Below are 19,072 nucleotides of genomic sequence, written 5' to 3' on the forward strand. Positions count from 1 at the left end.
CAGCACTGGAGTGGTGTGTCAGTAACTGTTCACTTAAGTGAAAGAGAATGATCTGTTTGCTCATCACCCCCTCTCTGCTCTCCCTTCTGCCTTTCTTTCCAGTACCATTGAGTATCTGTAAGGTGTGGTGCATGCTGCCAAGCACTAAGATCCACTAATGAACGGGACAGGTATGAGCCTGTCTGTGGGCCACATGGGATAAAATCTTTGAATGATTACTCTTTTCTTCCACTTAATGGAAGCCTGTGACAATGTCTGCTGGAACCCTGGAAATATTTCTCTGACAAGGTGTGCCTTTTCTTGTGGATATTCTTTATTATCTCTCTATTGTAAGGAATACCATGTGGGAGCATTATTTCAAGGAATGTCTTAAAACAGACTTCTCTGAAGTTCGAAACTCCTGATCACATCTCCTCAGCTAGGAGGTTTTACTGTGTAAGGTCATGTTTAGAAGGAAAAAATTTGTTATATTACTTGAAAATTGTAAAATTGAGAAAAATGTTTTCCTAAAAGTCTTTTTTTTTTCCTCATTCAAACGTTTCACTGGACGACAGGGAATTATCACATATCATAGTCAAAACTTGCCCCAGAGACCTGACTTCTCCTCTCCTGGTTCTCCCCACTTAAAGATTCTGACTGTGCACTGTGTGAGCAGTCTGCGTGTGTGAGTATCTCTTGTCCTTCCCTTATAACACAGGGGAATGGAGAAAGTGGAAGACAAGGAGACTGAATGTCCAGTTCAGACTGGTCTCAAGGAAATGTCCAGACAGGGAGTGAGATACCAGATTGTCCCCTTCTGATTTGAATTCTCAGATTCCGGCTCAGGCAGTCCTAAGCTGTTGGTGGTGCCCAGTTTGAACCTTCACCTGGTGCGGGTCTCTCTGCTCCTCTGCTAGACTTGCTCCTTGGCGGTGAATGATTAGAACTGGTACTTTGTAGAGCAGAGGTGAGAGGCAGAAGCGGAGTACCAGATTTCAGCAGCCTTACACACCTTCCTAATAAAGGAAAGACAGTATTGATGGAAGAAAGGGAAAGTCCTCTAAAGTGGGAGTGTTTGGGGAAAGGGAAGGGTCTTTGTTTTTCCATATTGGAGGGACTGAGCTGACTGAGTATTTTATATTTTGAGTTAGATATGAAAGAGCTTTACGAAGTCAGTTTCCTTTTGATGTGTCAGATTACTAATGATAATAGTTTTTACCTGGACCATAGTATCTTCAGTGTGTGGGAGAACCAGGTCAAGTTTTTTTTAGAGCTTTAAAAACCAAACCAGTTTGGATTTATTGGGGTCCTCAGGAGAGTGAATCAATTTGGTCACCAGATTTGGGCAAGAATTTGAGATGCTGAAAGTCTCAAAAACAGTTGTAGAAATGTATGTTATTCATGGTTATTTTTCTAAATTTGGATAGAAATAATCAAGTTTGAAGATAAATTTCCAAATTCAAAAATTTAGGCCAATTTAGAAGACAAAGATAAAACATACAGTTTCTTTCTCTTTTAAGGAAAAGTTAAGTAAAGTCTAATGCAGTTAGATTCTGCTTGCTTTTCCAGTCTCAGGAAGGATTCCAGGCTAGAAGGAAGTTTCTAGAGGTGAGAATTTTTTTGTGATGGACGTGCTGCTGAGTGTAATGGGTGTAAGGCACCGTGATGTCACCTGTAGGCCTTTTATCCCGTCGGCGATGGACGTGCTGCTGAGTGTAACGGGTGTAAGGCACCGTGATGTCACCTGTAGGCCTTTATCCTGTCGGCGATGGACGTGCTGCTGAGTGTAACGGGTGTAAGGCACCGTGATGTCACCTGTAGGCCTTTATCCCGTCGGCGAGGTTGCAGGGCTCCTATTCACATTTGTTTTCACTTCCCATAGATTGGCCTTTCTTGTTGTTTTCCAGTTTTATTTGATGTCAGACTAATAAAGCTTACTGTTACATAACATGGAGCTCGTATCGCAGACTCAGGATGAAAACACACTCCTTCTTGGGGAGCCCGATAGATGTGTTTACTCTGTAGAGAGGGTTAGATTTGATTTTTTGTTTTCTTTGTGGTAATTATGTTTGCACTTTGCTGATCACTACTTGTGCATTATTACAATGGAAGGTGACAATTTGATTGTCTTCAATTGGAGAAACAAGTAATTGTATATTCACCAAGCTGTCAGGTAACACTAACTCACAGCACTGAGAGCTCCTGGCAGTGCGGTTTGGCGCCTATATTTAACTGCTTTGACGCTTGTGTAACCTCTGCTGAATCAGAAATGCTTCAGAGACGGTTTTCAGGACTGTGCAATGAGGTTTTCATTAAGTAGATTGACTGAAAATGAACTACAAGGCCAGGCTTTTGTTCCCCTCCTTTCCTCTGCCACCTCCTTCTTCCTTTCTTTCCCCCCTCCCTTCCTTCTCCCCACCTTCTCCTCTTTCCCATCCTTCTTAGATAGGAATCTGAAGTGTGTCTGATGTTTCCTTACCAGAGAGAATTGCCCCATAGCTTTATGTAACTGAAGGGAACCTAGAAAATCAGCCTCTTTATATAATTTTTGTCCAGCATTGCCATGCTTGAGATATCAAGTTTTCATCTTTCTTTCTCTCTCTTCTTTTCTGAAAATATTAGTCAATGAGTGACAATGGAGGAAGAGTGGGGGACCCAGGGATAGCTTCCTGTACTTCCTGTCTGAGATGTAGCTCTGGTCTGTGACTTTTCTTAATAAGCAGATGAGATGTCCCAAAATTGGACACCTCTATTAGTGGATCAATTTCAGCCTAGTGGGGACTCCCCTTGAAAAATTAGGGTTCTCATCCTATGTGAAGAGGATATTCTAAAGCATGTGGGAATCAATTCATTATGCTGTTATTTTAGACAGCCTTCTTTCACGCAAGCCACGAAGAGGTCTTTCAGTTGAGCTATACAGTGGCTGAGCTTGATTAAAACCCTCTGTTAGAGGGTTTAATCAAGTTAGAGTGTGTATTTATAGTAGCCATTGTTTGGTTTTGATCTGACTGTCAAGCCACTGATTTTATTTATACTCTCTGGTAGTGGCTTTCCAAAGCAAAATTCCCAACAGCTACTGGTAGATGAACTGTGAGAAAATTCAGTTTTATTTCTATCAAGCAAAAAGTGTAGTGGCTCCATGATATCAAGTTGTTTTGATTTTAGTAAGGAACTGGATATGAAAGGACAAATGTGATAACTGTAGGTTTTCCATAGGCAGTCAATCAGAGGCCAGCCCCTGGGCGGGTTGCCTGTGCCTTCTAGCAGACACTGACCAATTAGACAGAGGTGGTTACGTGATGTAACACTATCAGGAGAAACAATTCATGAGTCAAAGCATTCCAAGACATATGAGCTCTAGTCCAAAGAACAGTCTTAAGCTATATAAAGTGACAGCAACATTGTCAGCTAAATATAGACTCCAGAGACACAAACTTTGATGACTTGAGAGGAATCTGTTCCAGGTAGTTTCTGTTCTGTAAGAACCTCAGAGGGCCTTTGGTGACAATTTTGGTGCATTGGTATGGAAAATTAGAGGCCTTAGGAAAGTCAAGTCCCATTAATTTAAGCCCCTTCTTACTCACATGTCAAGTGTATTTCATTTGCCTCATCTCTGTCAACTTGACAGCTTGTTCAGATCTGTGAGTTTCCTAACAGCTATCAGCTCTCAGTGGCTCTAAAGAAACTCTGAAAGAGGGGCTGAAATGCTAGAAGGAAGACAGGGCTGCAAGTTTTCCAGTAGCCCTGAGAGCGCTACTCTTGCATTCTCTCAGTTGCTTATTAAACTTGGACAAGGAAGAAAAAACTTGTAAAAGCCCACAGGCGTTTGGAGGTGGAGTAGAGAGGACATGGGATTGTGGCTTCAAAGAACACTGAGACCCAGCAGCAGCTGTGACCTCTCCAGGGGAAGGTCCTACAGGAATGTCTTCATTTATTATTATTTTTTAATTAAACATTTAAAGATCTATTTATTTTGTGTGAATGGGTGTTCTGCCTACATGTATATCTGTGCACCACACAGGTGCCTGGTGATCTCAGATGTCAGAAGGGGACATTGGATCCCCTGGAACTAGAGTTACAGAGGGTTGTTAGCTACCATGTGGGTGGTGGGAATCGAACCCAAGTCCTCTGCAAGAGCAACAGGTGTTCTTCACCAAATGGGCCATCTCTCCAGTCCCCCAGGACTTTCTTCACTTTAGAGTTAGGCTTTTCTTTGTAACCCTCTTAAGTCCTTGAACGTGGGAATTAGAGGTACAGGAAGAGGTTTGGAAGTCATTCTTTGCCCTGGGCTGGGTGGACTGGAATCCTTTGTGAGGTTCCTGGGTATTGTGCATTTTGGCAGCTGAACATAACTGTTACTCATGATCCTTAGAGTGAGAGGCACTATGTTATATTTTTGGAAAACCAGTTTATTTCTCAGTATCAGATCAAGTGTTGTGTTCAAGTAGTAATGAACTGGGATGAGTCCACATGAGTTGTCCAGAGCTGATCTTAAAAAAAAAAGTAAGTGCTGGACTGAACTTTAAAATGTATCTTATAAGTAAATGAACTATTAAAGAGCTGCTTTATGTTAGAACAGCATGTCTTTTTTATTTTTAGTTTTTATTGCTTCTTTTATTCTTGAGATTATAATATAATTACATCATTTCCTCTTCCATTTCCTCACTCCAAACCCTCCCATATACCCCTCCTTGCTCTCTTTCAAATTGCTCTCTTTCAAATGGCCTCTTTTTTATTGTTGTCACACACATGTATGTATAGGTACAGAATTCTTTTGAATAAGTGTAACATACCCCTAAAGTGAGTGTTATTTGATAATAATAAAAAAGTAATGAAATATTAGAAAATAATTCTATGCCATCATATTGGAATGGTTATGCATAACAAACTTCTGAAGCAGAAGACTTAATGTATGTATGGATGCCCACCATCCTCATTCTTCCATGTAGCTCAGACTACTTCACCTTTCTTGTTCAAGAGCAGGAAGTACCCTTACCATCTGAGTTACTTTGTAGTGACTTAAGCATTCATACCTTACTCCAGGGGTTGAGGTGGAGGTCACTTTTGTAGAGATGGAGCTGTTCCTGTTGGCATTCTGGAGAACATTATTAATTATGGAGGCATTATCTCCATCCATCTCATTACCCCAAATCTTAAGCTGGAAGTTATTCCCAATGATCTAGCATTCAGGGAAAGTCACTTGATCTGTTGGGCAGAGACAGTTCTAGTGTAGGGAACACATGATGGGAACTGAGTTTTACATGTCCCAAAGACATATAATACAAATCTTTTTGGAGGTTTTCCTTGATAATAGCTATGCCCCAGAAAACCATCTTGTTTAACCAGTGTGATAAGTTGACAATGTAGTTTTCCTCTCTGATTATAATGTGCTCTGTGTAGTCAATACACTGGTACCATGTGAGTGTAATTTCCTCTTTTATTTGATCTCCAATGCACTGTATTATAAATAAACAGTTAAAAAAAAAACACCAAACAAATCTGTTGCATTTCCTTTTAAGATTGTACCACTGTAGACACTTGTTCTAGTAAAGTAGAATTGGGCACATTTGATTGCATTTAAATTTTTCATGCTTCAGCAGTTTGGCTGGGAGCACAGCAAAGAAAAATCCCATGAGCGAGGAGAGTTGAGAATAATAGAACTTGATTTTGTGTATTATAGCGGCAACATTTGCGCTGCTTTAGTAGGGTTGTGTCAGCACTTCCATTATAAACCCCTGTTTTCAGGGGCTCTAACTAGGAAGATTTTTTTTTAATACAAATTAAAAAAACAATTCATTTGAATGATTTTAAGTTATAATAGAGCAAAAATAAAACAAAGTAAAGTCACATAGAAATTGACCATTTTCACAAGGATTTTAATTTTTCTTTGCTCATTAGTTGTGTGGGACATAGCTAGGTAGGGTACTAGCCAATATACAGAGGGGGGTGGTAGAGTGGGTGGGAATATTTTTGTGATGGATAGTATCATCCATGAGTGCATTCAAAATAAGTGCAAGAATCCCACACAAAGCTGAAGAATCTTAATTAACTAGGTGCATCGATTCATGGAATCATAAAGCAGTTGACTGGGTATAGTGGTGGGAGTAAGGGTATCACCAACGTCTAGTGTCTGTGCTTTCTGGAGTATAGTTCAGTTGCTTGAGGAAAATGTGTGAAAGGGGAAATTCTAGAGTGCCAAGGTGAGGTTACTTACGAGTGCTTGATGTTCACAGCTGATGTGAGTTTAATTCCCAGAAACCACTCCTGAAAGTTGTCCTCTGAGCCCCACATGCACTACTTGGCAAGTGCATGCTTACACCTCCTCCTTTATACTCCACACCCAAATATTAAAAACAACAGAAAAAGGGTAATACTAAAGAAAGGAAATGAATGAGAATGTAATCAGTTAAATTGAAAGACCGTATAACAATTTACGTGTAAAAATTAGGAAACCAGATCCAGTAGCAGTAAATCTATGATTTATTTTCTAAACTATATGATAGCAAGATGGCTCAGCAGATAAAAGTGCTTGCAGCTAAAGGCAGTGACAAACTGAGTTCAATCCCTAGGACCTATATAGTGGAAGGAGAGAACCCATTCTTGCAAGTTGCTGTCCGGCCTCCACACGTGCATGCCTACTCACGTGCACATGCACACAATGAATATAATATTAAAAAATATGTATTAAAAATAAGTTGTGTGCATTTTCCTATAAAACAAACAAAACCACCCCTTAGAACAGTGGTTGGGGGTTACCAACATGAGGAACTGTGTTAAAAGGCTGGAGCATTAGGGAGGCTGAGAACCACTGGCCTAGAATAATACAATACAACATCAAAGCTACTGTTGAGAACAAACTGAAACAGCCCAACATTTTTATCAAAAGGAAATACCTTGGTGAGAGAACAAGTGTCTTCTTTTCCTCTGTGGACAGCATAGTAAAGAATGTTAATACAACAAGCACAGAGGAGAAAGTAAAGTATGACCTGAAAAGTGCTCTTGGGACACAGCATGTTGACCTCTTTATGAAGGGATGGACTGGGGAGCCAGGCATGCCTTCTTCCCTGGTTCTCCCACCTCACCTACTTCTCTGTCTCAGTTGTGGTGTGAGCTGAGGATGAACAGTCGGCTTTAATATATTGCAGCCTATCTGGTATTTGCAACCTTGATACTCGTTTGTTTTTGTGGGTGTAAAATAAAAGACAGCTTGTGTGCCAATGTAAATAGGCTCTGATGGGTCACTGGAGGGCTCACCAGAAGACTGCCGATGAAGGAGAGGTGAAGCCTTCCCCACTAATTGTATTCAGCGTGTAATTTCTAAACTTCCCTCTGAATTTTGATTTTCAATTAACACTCCCCATTTGAAGATAATTTTCTATTTAATGTAATTGCAGGAAATAATTTATTGGCTGATTAAGACTGAGGACCCAGCCTTCCTTAAGAAAAACACTCTCACCAGCCAGCCTTTAAACTTAACTCATAGCTTTGGACAGATTGAGTCTATTTTTACAGCTGCAGGATTTTTTAATGAGGATAATACACTATTGTTAACCAGTATAGTCTGTCGTCAAAATGATTCTTTAAGAGATGGTTTGCATTTTTGGGTTTTGTGTCATGATTAATTTTTACTAAAGCAATAGTCACAGATACTGCTGTTGGAAGGCACCAGACAACTTTGTAATAAGAGGCTGTTTGTTGGGAGAACCAAAGTCACTCTGAGTTTTGGATTATGACTTTCATTTGTATTTAACTGTTTCTAAAAGGTGACAGACTACTCATTTATTCGTTTCTAATGTGTGTGATTACATTAGAGCTAACTGCCCATTATCTGAACAATGCAAACACTCTTGCTGTCTGTTACCACCCCTTGATAACTTGCAGGACAGTTAGAATTGCCTGGTTTTGCTATAGTATTTGTGGGGCTAGTAAGTAGGTTCTGTAGTGACTTTGAATACTGAGACTCATCCTTTGGTTATGATTTTCCATGTGTGCATGTAGTTGTCCATTTGTTAGTACCAAAAGAAGTCACTCATGAATGTGTCTGAGTCTTTGAAGCAGTACTCTTTAGAACTCTCAGTTTCTCTCTTTTTAGGGGAAATAGAACTATTCTTCTGCACACTTCCCCTATTTTATTCTCCAGTCTCATCTAAATAGATGAAAGTTTTAGTATTTGTACAATGATTATTATAAGTAGGTATCAGCATTTTAATATGTTTCAAAGCACTTCAAAAGCCTGTAATACTTTTATTTAGAACTGTGCATAATTAGATTAGCTGATCTCCTATTAATGTTTTTCACTGTAGGATACTAACTCTGAGCCCCCTCATTAATTGTGAGAAATTTAGCATTAGCTGTTAAATCCTATGTGAAACATGGGCTGCTACATTAAAAACTACTGTTTAAATTGGAATTAACTTAATTATTTTTCCTTGCACTTGATATTTCCTTCACTGCAATATTCATGAAAGCATGTGACAGATTTGTAAATTTAACTGTTAATCTCAGATTTCTAGACCCTTTAATCAGTATTTATTTGTCTGTAGAAACAGTACAGGCAAGTTAATGATTTGCTAATTTGAAAAATGCTCATGTGGTTCCCTATGTTAACTGATTTGTGCATTTAAAAAATGGTATGAAATCAATTAATGTTAAAGAGCAATTAAGGTGGCGATTGTATTCCCTTCATTACACAGCAGTTTCAAAGGAAATACAATAAATGAAAATCAACGTGAAGTTTTAGGGAAAAAATGGTTTCTTCTCTTAATTCATAAACTTTTATTGGTTTTGTCACTAACCACTTTCCTAAGAAATTCATCTTTCTAAAGTGATGTTTTCAAAGTTTTGTAATTTTGTATAACATTGTGATTTCTGATCTCATATGAAGCATAAAATGAAGACCTCATCACACAGTCTCTTGATTGTTTATTTGTGGAGACTTCAACAAATGATATTGTTTTATGAGCTTTTGGTATGCACAGTAAGCATTTAATTTTTTCATAGTAAATGCTATAAATCATGTACATACTTTCTGTCATGAAATAGTGGCATAATTACTTCAGAAACTCAACTCAAATGCCACAAAGTTGTTATAAGATTTATCTAACTCTAGAAGCTACTCAGTCAACATATCACTTAAAAAATTAAGAAGCAATACTTAAAGCATCTTGGAGGTCTTCAGAAAAGCTTCACATTGGCCCTTGGTGTGAGGTCTGACATTTACAATCAAGGCGTAAGCGAGGAAGTCATAACCAATTTGTTTAGCATGTTAAGGACGAATTACTTACTCAGTTTCTATTTTTTACATACACTTATTCCTTTCCTTCAGAGCTAAGGGAGAAAGTTAGATATTTTTGCTCTGAAGTCATTCTTCAAACTGGCTCATCAGTCAGTTCATTTACTCGTTCCTTTCATTGCCAACCACCAACCTAATTACTCTCCAAAAACTCATAATCTGATTGGGAAAGCTAGGAGGAAGGATGTACAAATACAAATATTGTACATCATGAAAACTTATAAGGATCATATTTGGGGATTATGTAAGAGAAAATAGGCAGCAGTTAGTGGGAAGATGTTTAGAGAGTGAAAAGCAAAAGGGGAATGACCAGATAGGCCATCAGTCCTTTGCAGTTTAGACTGTTAATATCCCTCAGTTTCAAGGATTTTTATTTTATTTTTTGCTCAAATTAGTCAAATACAATGGATGGCATCTAATTTTGTTGTTGAGAGTCCTCTTTAATCCATGGTGTTTTCCTTCTTCTGCAGAAGAATGTCTTCCAAGCAAGCCACCTCTCCATTTGCCTGTACAGCTGATGGAGAGGAAACAATGACCCAGGATTTGACCTCAAGGGAGAAGGAAGAGGGCAGTGATCAACATGCGGCCTCCCATCTGCCTCTGCACCCCATAATGCACAACAAACCTCACTCCGAGGAGCTACCAACGCTTGTCAATACCATTCAACAAGATGCTGACTGGGACAGCGTTCTGTCATCTCAGCAAAGAATGGTGAGCACTGAAAGCTGGTGATGGCTACCAACTGTGTCTCTATCCTCATTATCAATAGATGCTTTAAGGAAAGCTAAAAATACACAACTTCAGTGTTATTCCTGGTCAGGTCATAAAGCAAACATGGGACATACATTTGCATTATTTTAGTAACTGGGAAAACTTGGAAAGCAGTTTGTGATCTAGGCTATGTCCATCAGCAGGTCCACTTGACAAAAGAATATTGATTTGCTTTTTAAACAAGAGGAAGTCAGTTATCTTATTTTTTCTATTCCAATTCAATGTGATGAATTTAGTAATGTCATAAATAGGTAGTAAAATGAAATGCGGTTGTGTATTAATGTTGAGAAATTAAGCAAAATGTCCGTGTGAATGAGATCATAGTATGACTGCATCTTGAATAACAAAATGTCAGTATCTATCATTTTTAATGACAAGTTTTGATTTATAATAAAGACTTTCCTATATATTAATTTCAAAGGGACATGCAAGGCTCCTGGGTAACCATCCAATCAGACTGCCTGGTTTTCACTACAAGCAGAAATGACATGTCAGGTGATACAGGAGAGTAGGCAGCTTTCCCATGGTAAATTCTATCTTCTAACCATCAAAATAGAAACCTTAGGAGTGACTTAATTATCTAGTCCAAACAAAAATCTTTATTTTTTTATCATATGGAAGAAACCAGAACCTTAATATGTCTTATTAAATTAGAAGTTTCAACCCTGGCTTGTATTTCTTAACTTGTAGGTAACCAAAAATTAAGTTAATGGAAAAAATCTTAAGTAGACAATGAGAGTTTTATTCCTTAACAAAAACAAAAATATCATTCAAAATGCCTTTACTAACAAAAGCACATATGGAGATGAATAACTTGAACAGGGAGAAAGTTTTCAAATGATTTTGTTGAAATAGCCTGTACTCTGGCAGGAAGGGGGTGGGGAATCAAAAGATGAATAAAGCATATCTTGAATAATTTTAGCTTTACTCCAGGATCCAAAGACTTTTATTTATTTTTTCATACATCTTTATTATACAGATTAACAAATTTCATTATGGCGTTTCCATACATGCATGAAGTATTTTTATTATGGTTTCCTGCTCTACTACCATTTCTCAAGCACCCTCTTCCTTTCCTTTTCTATTCTCCATTCCTAATAGTCCTTTCAGGTCAGTGTTCCCCTCTCCCACTATACTCGACTTAAATTGCATATATGGGGGATATTTGTCTTTGTGCATTCGACTTATTTCACTTAACATGGTGATCTCCAGATTTTCTTCCAAATGATGTCACTTTGTTGTTCTATATGTGGGGAATCAACAATGTACAGTTTTCTGGCTGGAGATTTATCTCCCAAGATAGGAGGGAAGGCAAATATATAATGAGGCAAGGAAGAAGTACATTTTCTGATTGAACTTAAGTTGTTCATTCCTTGTCTCCAAGGTGGCATGGCTAAGATGGGTAGCTAGTCTCTGCTCCTTACTCATCAGCAGGATAACAAGACTCTGCTTGGTCTTTATTTAAACAAATATTTATTGGGCACCTCCTGGATACCAGGCATTCTACTAACTACATTTCTATTATGGTGAAGCAGATGTGATCTATGCCATCCTGGAGTTTGTATTGTTGGACAGGGGATAGACATGCAAATACATATATAGTTAAAGTTGTGACATGTGCTGTGAAGATCAGAATGTTGTCTGAAAGCGCAATGAAGTGAGTCTAACTTTGAATTGGTGGTTAGAATGCCCTCTCCAAGGTAAGGATGACAGGAAGTAGTCAGAGTAGGACAGAGGAAATCCATTGAGAGAGCAGTGTGTGTGGAGTATCTGAGGTGATAAAACATAAATTAATGAATTTAAGGAAATGAAAGATGGTCTTTGTGGTCAGAGGATAATGAATGGAGATACACCAGATGTGGTTGGAAGAACAGATAGAGGCCATATCATAGAGGCCTCGGAGATGGCATTGTGGAGGTGAGATTTCATCTGAGTGCAGTGGGAACAGCCTTTGAAGGGCGGAAGAACGTTTCTCACAGATAAGTCCAACTGTGGCACGGTGAATGGATGGGCATGCGGCAAGAGTGAAAGGAAGGAGCCACGGGGATTTCTATTTCAGAAATCTAGATGGAAGATTGCAGTGGCTTGGATTAGTGTAGACAAAGAGGGGGCGCAGAGAGGGATTGGTTCACGATAGGTTTCCTTTGATGCCATGTGCAGGCCTGACCAACTGAAGTATCTGGAATGGAAAATGTATGGGTAGAGGCAGGGACAATACAGTTCAAGTTCTGTTTCTTCAGAAAGCACTTCCTTGTTTTTCCCAGAAAAACTTTATTTTTGGCAAGTTCCTTTTCTGAGTTAGTCTGAAACTTTTGTTATGCAGAATTAGTAAAAAAATAGATACTAATGTGTATGTAATAACTTATGTTATATATGATTTATGGTAGTATAAAATAGCTTAAGGTTGCAAACATGTTATAGATTAGTGTGAGAGGGACCATTCTCATAGAAATGTTTCCAAACTTTTGCTAGAGCTTTTGTGTTCTCTGAACGCTGGGAAGCCAAAATATTTGTTTAACTCCCACTCTATAGCATTTCCCAGCTGTGTGCTTATATGGTGCAATAAAAGGATTTAACAAATGGGAAATAGCAGCTGCATGTGGAAACTCTTTTTGTGTTCCCTCTTCACCAGATAGATTCAACAATGTGGCAACTGTAACCTCGGACCTGCAATGACCTAGGATGCAGATCAGGTCACCAATCAGGTTCTGTTTTTTGTAAAGAAAAACAACAGAAGGATTTTAGGTTCCTACCAGACCTGCAAATGTGTGTGTGTGTGTGTGTGTGTGTGTGTGTGTGTGTGTGTGTGTGTGTGTGTTGGAGTAGGAAGACTGTGACTGAAGTAAAATTTGAATTATTTTGTTAACTATGAAGTCTGAAGGAGCACTGATGAAGAGACCTGAAATTTGCACTTCTCTTCACTGGATCTTGCGTGCCTCTTTTGTTGTTTGTAGTTTTCCCATTTAGTCAGCTGAGTCCCATAAACTACTGCGGAGAAGTAAAAGCTAAGAATGAGTCTACAGACCACAACATTGTTAGGACCTCTTCCATTTCTGTCATTTAGTTTCCACGATGGTCCTTATCTCCCCGACAGCATTTCGTCTACTGAGTTCAGAAGGGTTTCAATGGGAAGACCTGAGAGGTGGCTTTCTCAAGGCAAAGGTAGAAAAAGAATGAAATTCTGCCAATCTCCATGACTCGACTAGAAAAAAAGTTACATGTTCTGGTTATTTTGAAGTGGAAATTCAACAAAATAAGATGCTACACACAGTTTCCAACAAGTAGAACAATGTGTAATATTCTAAGCACAGAAGGAAGATCGAGATTTTAGGGAAGGGAATTCACAGACCAATGCAATATAAAACATTTAGACACATTTTACACAATTACAGAAACCAGAACATCTGTCTTTAAATTTTGTGTCTTATATAAAAAGGTGACTTTTTTTTGATGGTTGAAAAGTTAGTACACATAAAAATCACTCTCTGCTTCTGTGTACAACCACTCTGTTATTGTCATGGCTTCAGGGTACCAATACATTTTTGGCACAGGGACATTGGCACTGTCCAGTGACATGTATTATTGGTCTCACTGGCCTTGTGACATCGGTAAGGAATGTACCCACATAATTTCTTCCTGTAAAAATGAACGGGGCATCATTCTTTCTTATGTCAGTAAAGGAACATCACTGTGATAGTTTGCAGTGACCTGTATCTGTTCTTACATGTAGTTACTTTCCATGAACATTCCAAGTGTAGAAAGGACATATTGCTAGTAAATTTCTCTGAAAATACACAGATTTGAGGGGGGGATGTTGTGAAGGTATTTATATGTAACTACTTGTATCAAATGAATGAGTTGAGAGGTGCATGAGTTCTCCTTCCGGTACAGTCTGTTTTTTTTTTTTTTTCTTTAAAGTATAATTTAAAGAGCTGTCATCATCATCACTGGCTACAGAAGTATGGAATGATGGCTCGGTTCCAGATACCAAGACTGCCTTGTGATAATATCAAATCTCTGTTCTGATGGAATTTGCACAGCACACAGTCTCAGAGTAAGATAATTCATATAGTGGGGGAAATCCAGTAAGGGAGAACAGCAGAGCAGAAGGGAGAGCTTGCTGGAGATGAGAAGCTTGAGTTGGAATTTGGAACAAGTCAACTGTGCAGAGATTTGTGGGTGGGTACCTAGCAAGTGTGTAATAAGTATAAAAGTCTTCTTAAAATTTATTTTTTTTATATTTTTGAATTTAAAACATGTTTTCATTCTTTGTAAATTTCATACATATATTGAATGTATTTATATTTATCCACTTCCTGCCTACCACCTCTCTTCAACTTTCTCTGGGAACCACCAATCCAACTCCTTCCTGACTTCATATCCTCTTAAAAATTTATTATTATATCAATACATTATATTAATAGTTTCCTGATTCCAGTTAGTGCTAAACACATGTAAAAGGATGTAGTGTCATCCACTGGGGCACAGACAACTTTCCAGTAGGCACATCCTTTGGTAGCGATGGAGCCTAAGCAATCCCTCCTCATCCATGCTGGAGTTTTTACTGGTTTGATCTTGTTCAGGACTCATGTAGTCGCTACCCTGTGAGTTGATATGTGCACCAGCTATGCCATGTCCACAAGGCAGCATTCCACAACTCTCCTCCCCATATTCCAGCTCTGATAGCCTTTATTCCTACTCTTCCATGATGGTCCCTGAACCTTGGATATGGAGAGGTTAATAGAAATGATTCGTCTATTGCTAAGTACCTAAAGTCAACACTTTGACAAGTTATGAGTCTCTGCGTTAACTACTATCAACTGCAATAAGAAGCTCCTCTGACCAATGTTGAGAGCAGCACAATGATACAGGCATAAAAGCAAATATTAGGAGAGCTTTGACAATTGTCCATTTAGTGAAACAGCCTCAGTCTATCCCCCAATAGTGCCTATGATTTTCTAAGTCATGGACTTTTATGCTGGTATCATCCTCTTATAGAGAAAGACTCAAATCTAATCAGAAATAATTGGTTACTATCATAATAGTAATAGCACGATTACACCAGTGGAAACATCTTTCTTGGCAGAGTGATGTTATAGCATGCAGGGTCTAGTACTGGGAAATGTCTTTCCTGCTCTAGAAGCCTGAATATCACCTTCTGTCACTTCAAAAGCTAGCCATAAGGGAGAGACTTTCCCAGTCAATTTGTGATTTCTTAATGTCTTGCAATCAAAGTGGGTAGCGTCTTTAGCAGTTAGTACAAATATCTTTTGATTAGTGTATTTGAACAACAGAACACAGCAAGAGTGGCTGGGGAGGAAAGAATGATCTGGAATGAAATCAAGGAGGCAGACAGATGATAGATATTATAGAGACGCAAAGCCTCTAATGAAATGTTTAAACTTTATTTCAAGTGCAAGAGGAAGCCGTTGGGAGATTTTAAGCAAGACAGTAATAATGCTTTACTTAGCTTTCTGATAGATCACATTGGTCAGTGTGCAAGTGTGATTGGGATGGGGCTAGAAGAGTGGCCAGTTAGGGAGGTTATCCATGGAGAACACGAAGGCATGAGCTTAGTCAAAATTAAGTGAAAAAAGTGAGACCAAGGACAAGGGAACAGACATATTCCTGATCAAACTATGGTGACTTCTGTGATAGAACATGAAAATGTGGGTGAAGCACCAATGGTCTGCCTCTCTCTCTCTCTTTCTGAATTTGTGTATAGAGTGCATGTGCATATGCACTTGTGTGGGATTAATGTATGCAGCTATATGTTTGGGAGTACACATGTGTATATGTGTTTATAGAGGATAGAGGATGACACTGGTTGTCTTCCTTGATTACTTCTCATTTTATTTACTGAGATAGGGTCTCTTGTTGAACCTAGGGCTTGCTAATTTGCCTACTCTGGCTAACTAACTTTCCCCAGAGTTTTGGTCTCTAACTCAGGAATTCTGTGATTACAAGCTGGCCAACTTACCTGCCTGGCTTTTATGTGAGTCCTAGGGATTCAAACTTGGCTTGCTGGGAAGTGCTTTATCCACTGAGCCATATCCCCAGTCCACAAAAGGTCTTTCTTAAAAAATACTTAAAAAAAGATTTAAAGTAGAACTCATGCACATGTGCTCTTGTGTATTTATATTCACAATCATATTGATATTTATTTTAGGCAAAATGATTTTTATCTATATCTGAATTTGAACTACCCTATTTAATTAAGTAGAAAGAACTGTGTTATACCCTCAGCCCAGAATGTCTAAATCCTTTATTTTAGAAATGCAAATGAGATAGCTTTCCTTGCTTGTATTAGGACTGTAGATGAGCAAGTGTAGTATGTCTGGTGCTGATTACTTGCAGCCTATCATAGGACTGATGTAGTACCTGATCAATCTATGAAACACTCAAAAAATACAGAAATGAGCAAGATTTAGATGCCAATTTTCATTCTTTTTGAAAAGTTTTAAATTAAGGTCCACATCAATAAAAGATTTGTTATAATCAAAATAAAATAACAGTAGTCACGTCGGACCACTTAATCAACAGTGACCAGGAATAATGCTTCCTTGTTTGCAAGTTGTTGCTCCTCTTTGCCTTTCTTGCTTCAGCTCAGAGAAGTTGCTAGTCAGCTCTGGAGTGCTTTATGTAGTTCACTTGGAGTCATAAAATTTCTGGTGTGGACTTTGTACCATTTCTGGGAACAGGGCTGTTGTCTCTGTGTGATAGCATAGTCCAGGAATTCTTACTGGGGATTTAATCTTCAGCCACACTTCATGTTGTGACAGACTTTTAGAAGATTTCCCCTCTTGCTTCTTTTTGAAAGATTTAAGAATGTTGAGTTGTTGCCAAGGTTTTTTGTATGTATGTGTGAGAGAAAGAGATTTAGTAATTTAAGATAGTAGACACCACCCAGATGAATTTAATTTCAATACTTTTATTGGGACTCTAATTCAGAAAGTGTGGTTCACCTGGTCTGACTAGCATGTAGTCCTCATACCCAAGGGTCAAGTTGCTCTATGTCTACTGTGTGGTACCTGACCAATCTCTGAGCCCCTTGGAAAAGAAATTTAGAAACTGGCAAGATTTAGGCTTCTTGAGAAAGTTGGTCACTACTTGTCTTAGTTGCTTTTCTTCTGCTGTGACAAATCACCATGACCAAAGCAACTTATAGAAGAGTTTAATGGGAGTTTCAAAGGGTGGGTCCATGACCATCGTGGTAGGAAGCATGGCAGCAGGCAGGAAGACATGGTGCTGGAGCAGTAGTGAGAGCTTACTAATCCATAAGCACAAGGCAGAGAGAGAGATAACTGGGAATGGCATAGGCTTTTGAAATCTCGATGCTCTCTGTGGTGGTTTGAATGTTGAATGGCCCCCATAAGCTCATATATTTGAATATATAGTTCCTGGGTTTGGAAGGATTAGGAGGTGTGGCCTTGCTGGAGTAGTTGAGGCCTTGTTGAAGGTTGGCTTTGTTGTAGGAGGTTTCAAAAGCCCTCATTAGGCTCAGTGTCACTCTCTTTGTTATCTGAAGATCTGGATGTAAAGCTCTCAGCTAATTCTCCAGTACCATGCCTGCCTGCATGCTGCCAGGCCCACTGCCATGATGATAATGGACTAAGCCTTTGAAACTATAAGCAAGCCCCAATTAAATATTTTCATAAGAGTTGCCTTGGTCATAATGTCTCTTCACAGCAATAGAATCCTTAGACACCCACCCCAAGTGACACACCTCTTCCAACAAGGCCACACTTCCTATTCTTTCCTAAACAGTTCCACCAACTGGGGACCAAACATTCAAACATATGAGCCTAAGGGCGTCATTCTCTTTCATACTACCATACTACTATTCTTGTTTTCTGATTTTGGAAATTCATTCAACTTTGAGTTCAAACTTAGGTGTGATTAAGTGAAGATGTCCAACTGTGACCCAGAAGCCACCAAACAGTATTCTCTAGGAAAGGTTCCCTTGTCTCATAACTTTGAAATTAGCACACAGTACTGTTTCTTAAAAAAAATCTATCTCAGAAATTTAATCACAAACTTATTTGCAATTCATGCTACAGAGTAAAAGCACGTTCACTGTGTGTAATTTGTCAAACCTTGCTGTGGCAGTGAAATAGGAAACTTCTCTGTATGTTTAACATACTGATACTTTGCTGTAACTTTCATGTCTGGATCATGTCCTGTGTTTCTTTTCTGTTATTTTTCTCCCAGTGTACTCTAAAGGAGTTTCTCAAACCTAGACTGTTTAAATAAAAAAGAAAAGCGTTGCTGAAATGTTCCTTAGGAAAGGTTTGATGCTTACAGAAGTCTGAGTGGCCTTGTCTTACTTTGTCCTATTAGTGATGTCATAGGTCTTTGTAAAGACACTTTCTGGAAAAGTTTTTCTTCTTACCTGGCATATCATCAAATCTTTATCAGAAGCAGAAACACTAACTGCTCTGCAATGGTTGACTTCCCCTTGGGCACGAAGGGATCAGGTATGCACGCTGATTAGCACAATCCAGTCATTAACATGTGATTATGTGGGCTGCATATTGAACACCTGCCAAAATCTAAGAATACTATACTTTGCTCTATCCATGCAAAGACTTGCATTTCTTCTGTAATTTGACAGTTTAAGGAAAATCAGACCCTGATACATTTTCTGCCACTATAATAAAACAGTGTACAGAGTATCTTCAAGGAACTGGGCTATGCCATGCTCAACTCACTTTGCTCTTCTAGGCTGTGTAAACCTCCAGTGACTGCATTTACAGAACACTGACTAGAGCTTGAATCTCATCTCAACTCCATCACTAATGTCACTTTTCATTTACACATTTCTGCCCAATTATGAGTATTGTCTTATGGGGGATTCAGCCATCTTTTCCTAATTTTCTTCAGTTTTACTGATTTTTTTCCATGAATAATTTTCCTTTCTTTTCCTGAATGACAAAAGTATACATGCTGCTCTTCCCTGTGTTGCTGGTCTACTGTAGAGTGTATCCTGTCATGTCACTGTGCTGCTCTTCCCTGTGTTGCTGGTCTACT

General features: G+C 38.8%; 1 protein-coding gene across 1 annotated transcript in view; it reads left to right on the top strand.

The window, feature by feature from the left end:
* Window positions 1-19,072, top strand: part of Sox6 (SRY-box transcription factor 6) — a 507,780-nt gene that overhangs the window by 274,081 nt on the left and 214,627 nt on the right. Inside the window, exon 6 of the mRNA XM_059259600.1 lies at window positions 9,742-9,982. Within this exon, the coding sequence (XP_059115583.1) occupies window positions 9,742-9,982 (241 nt within the window). The remainder of the gene's footprint in view (window positions 1-9,741; window positions 9,983-19,072) is intronic.

Source organism: Peromyscus eremicus, chromosome 1 (genome assembly GCF_949786415.1).
Source record: "Peromyscus eremicus chromosome 1, PerEre_H2_v1, whole genome shotgun sequence".
NCBI lineage: Eukaryota > Metazoa > Chordata > Mammalia > Rodentia > Cricetidae > Peromyscus > Peromyscus eremicus.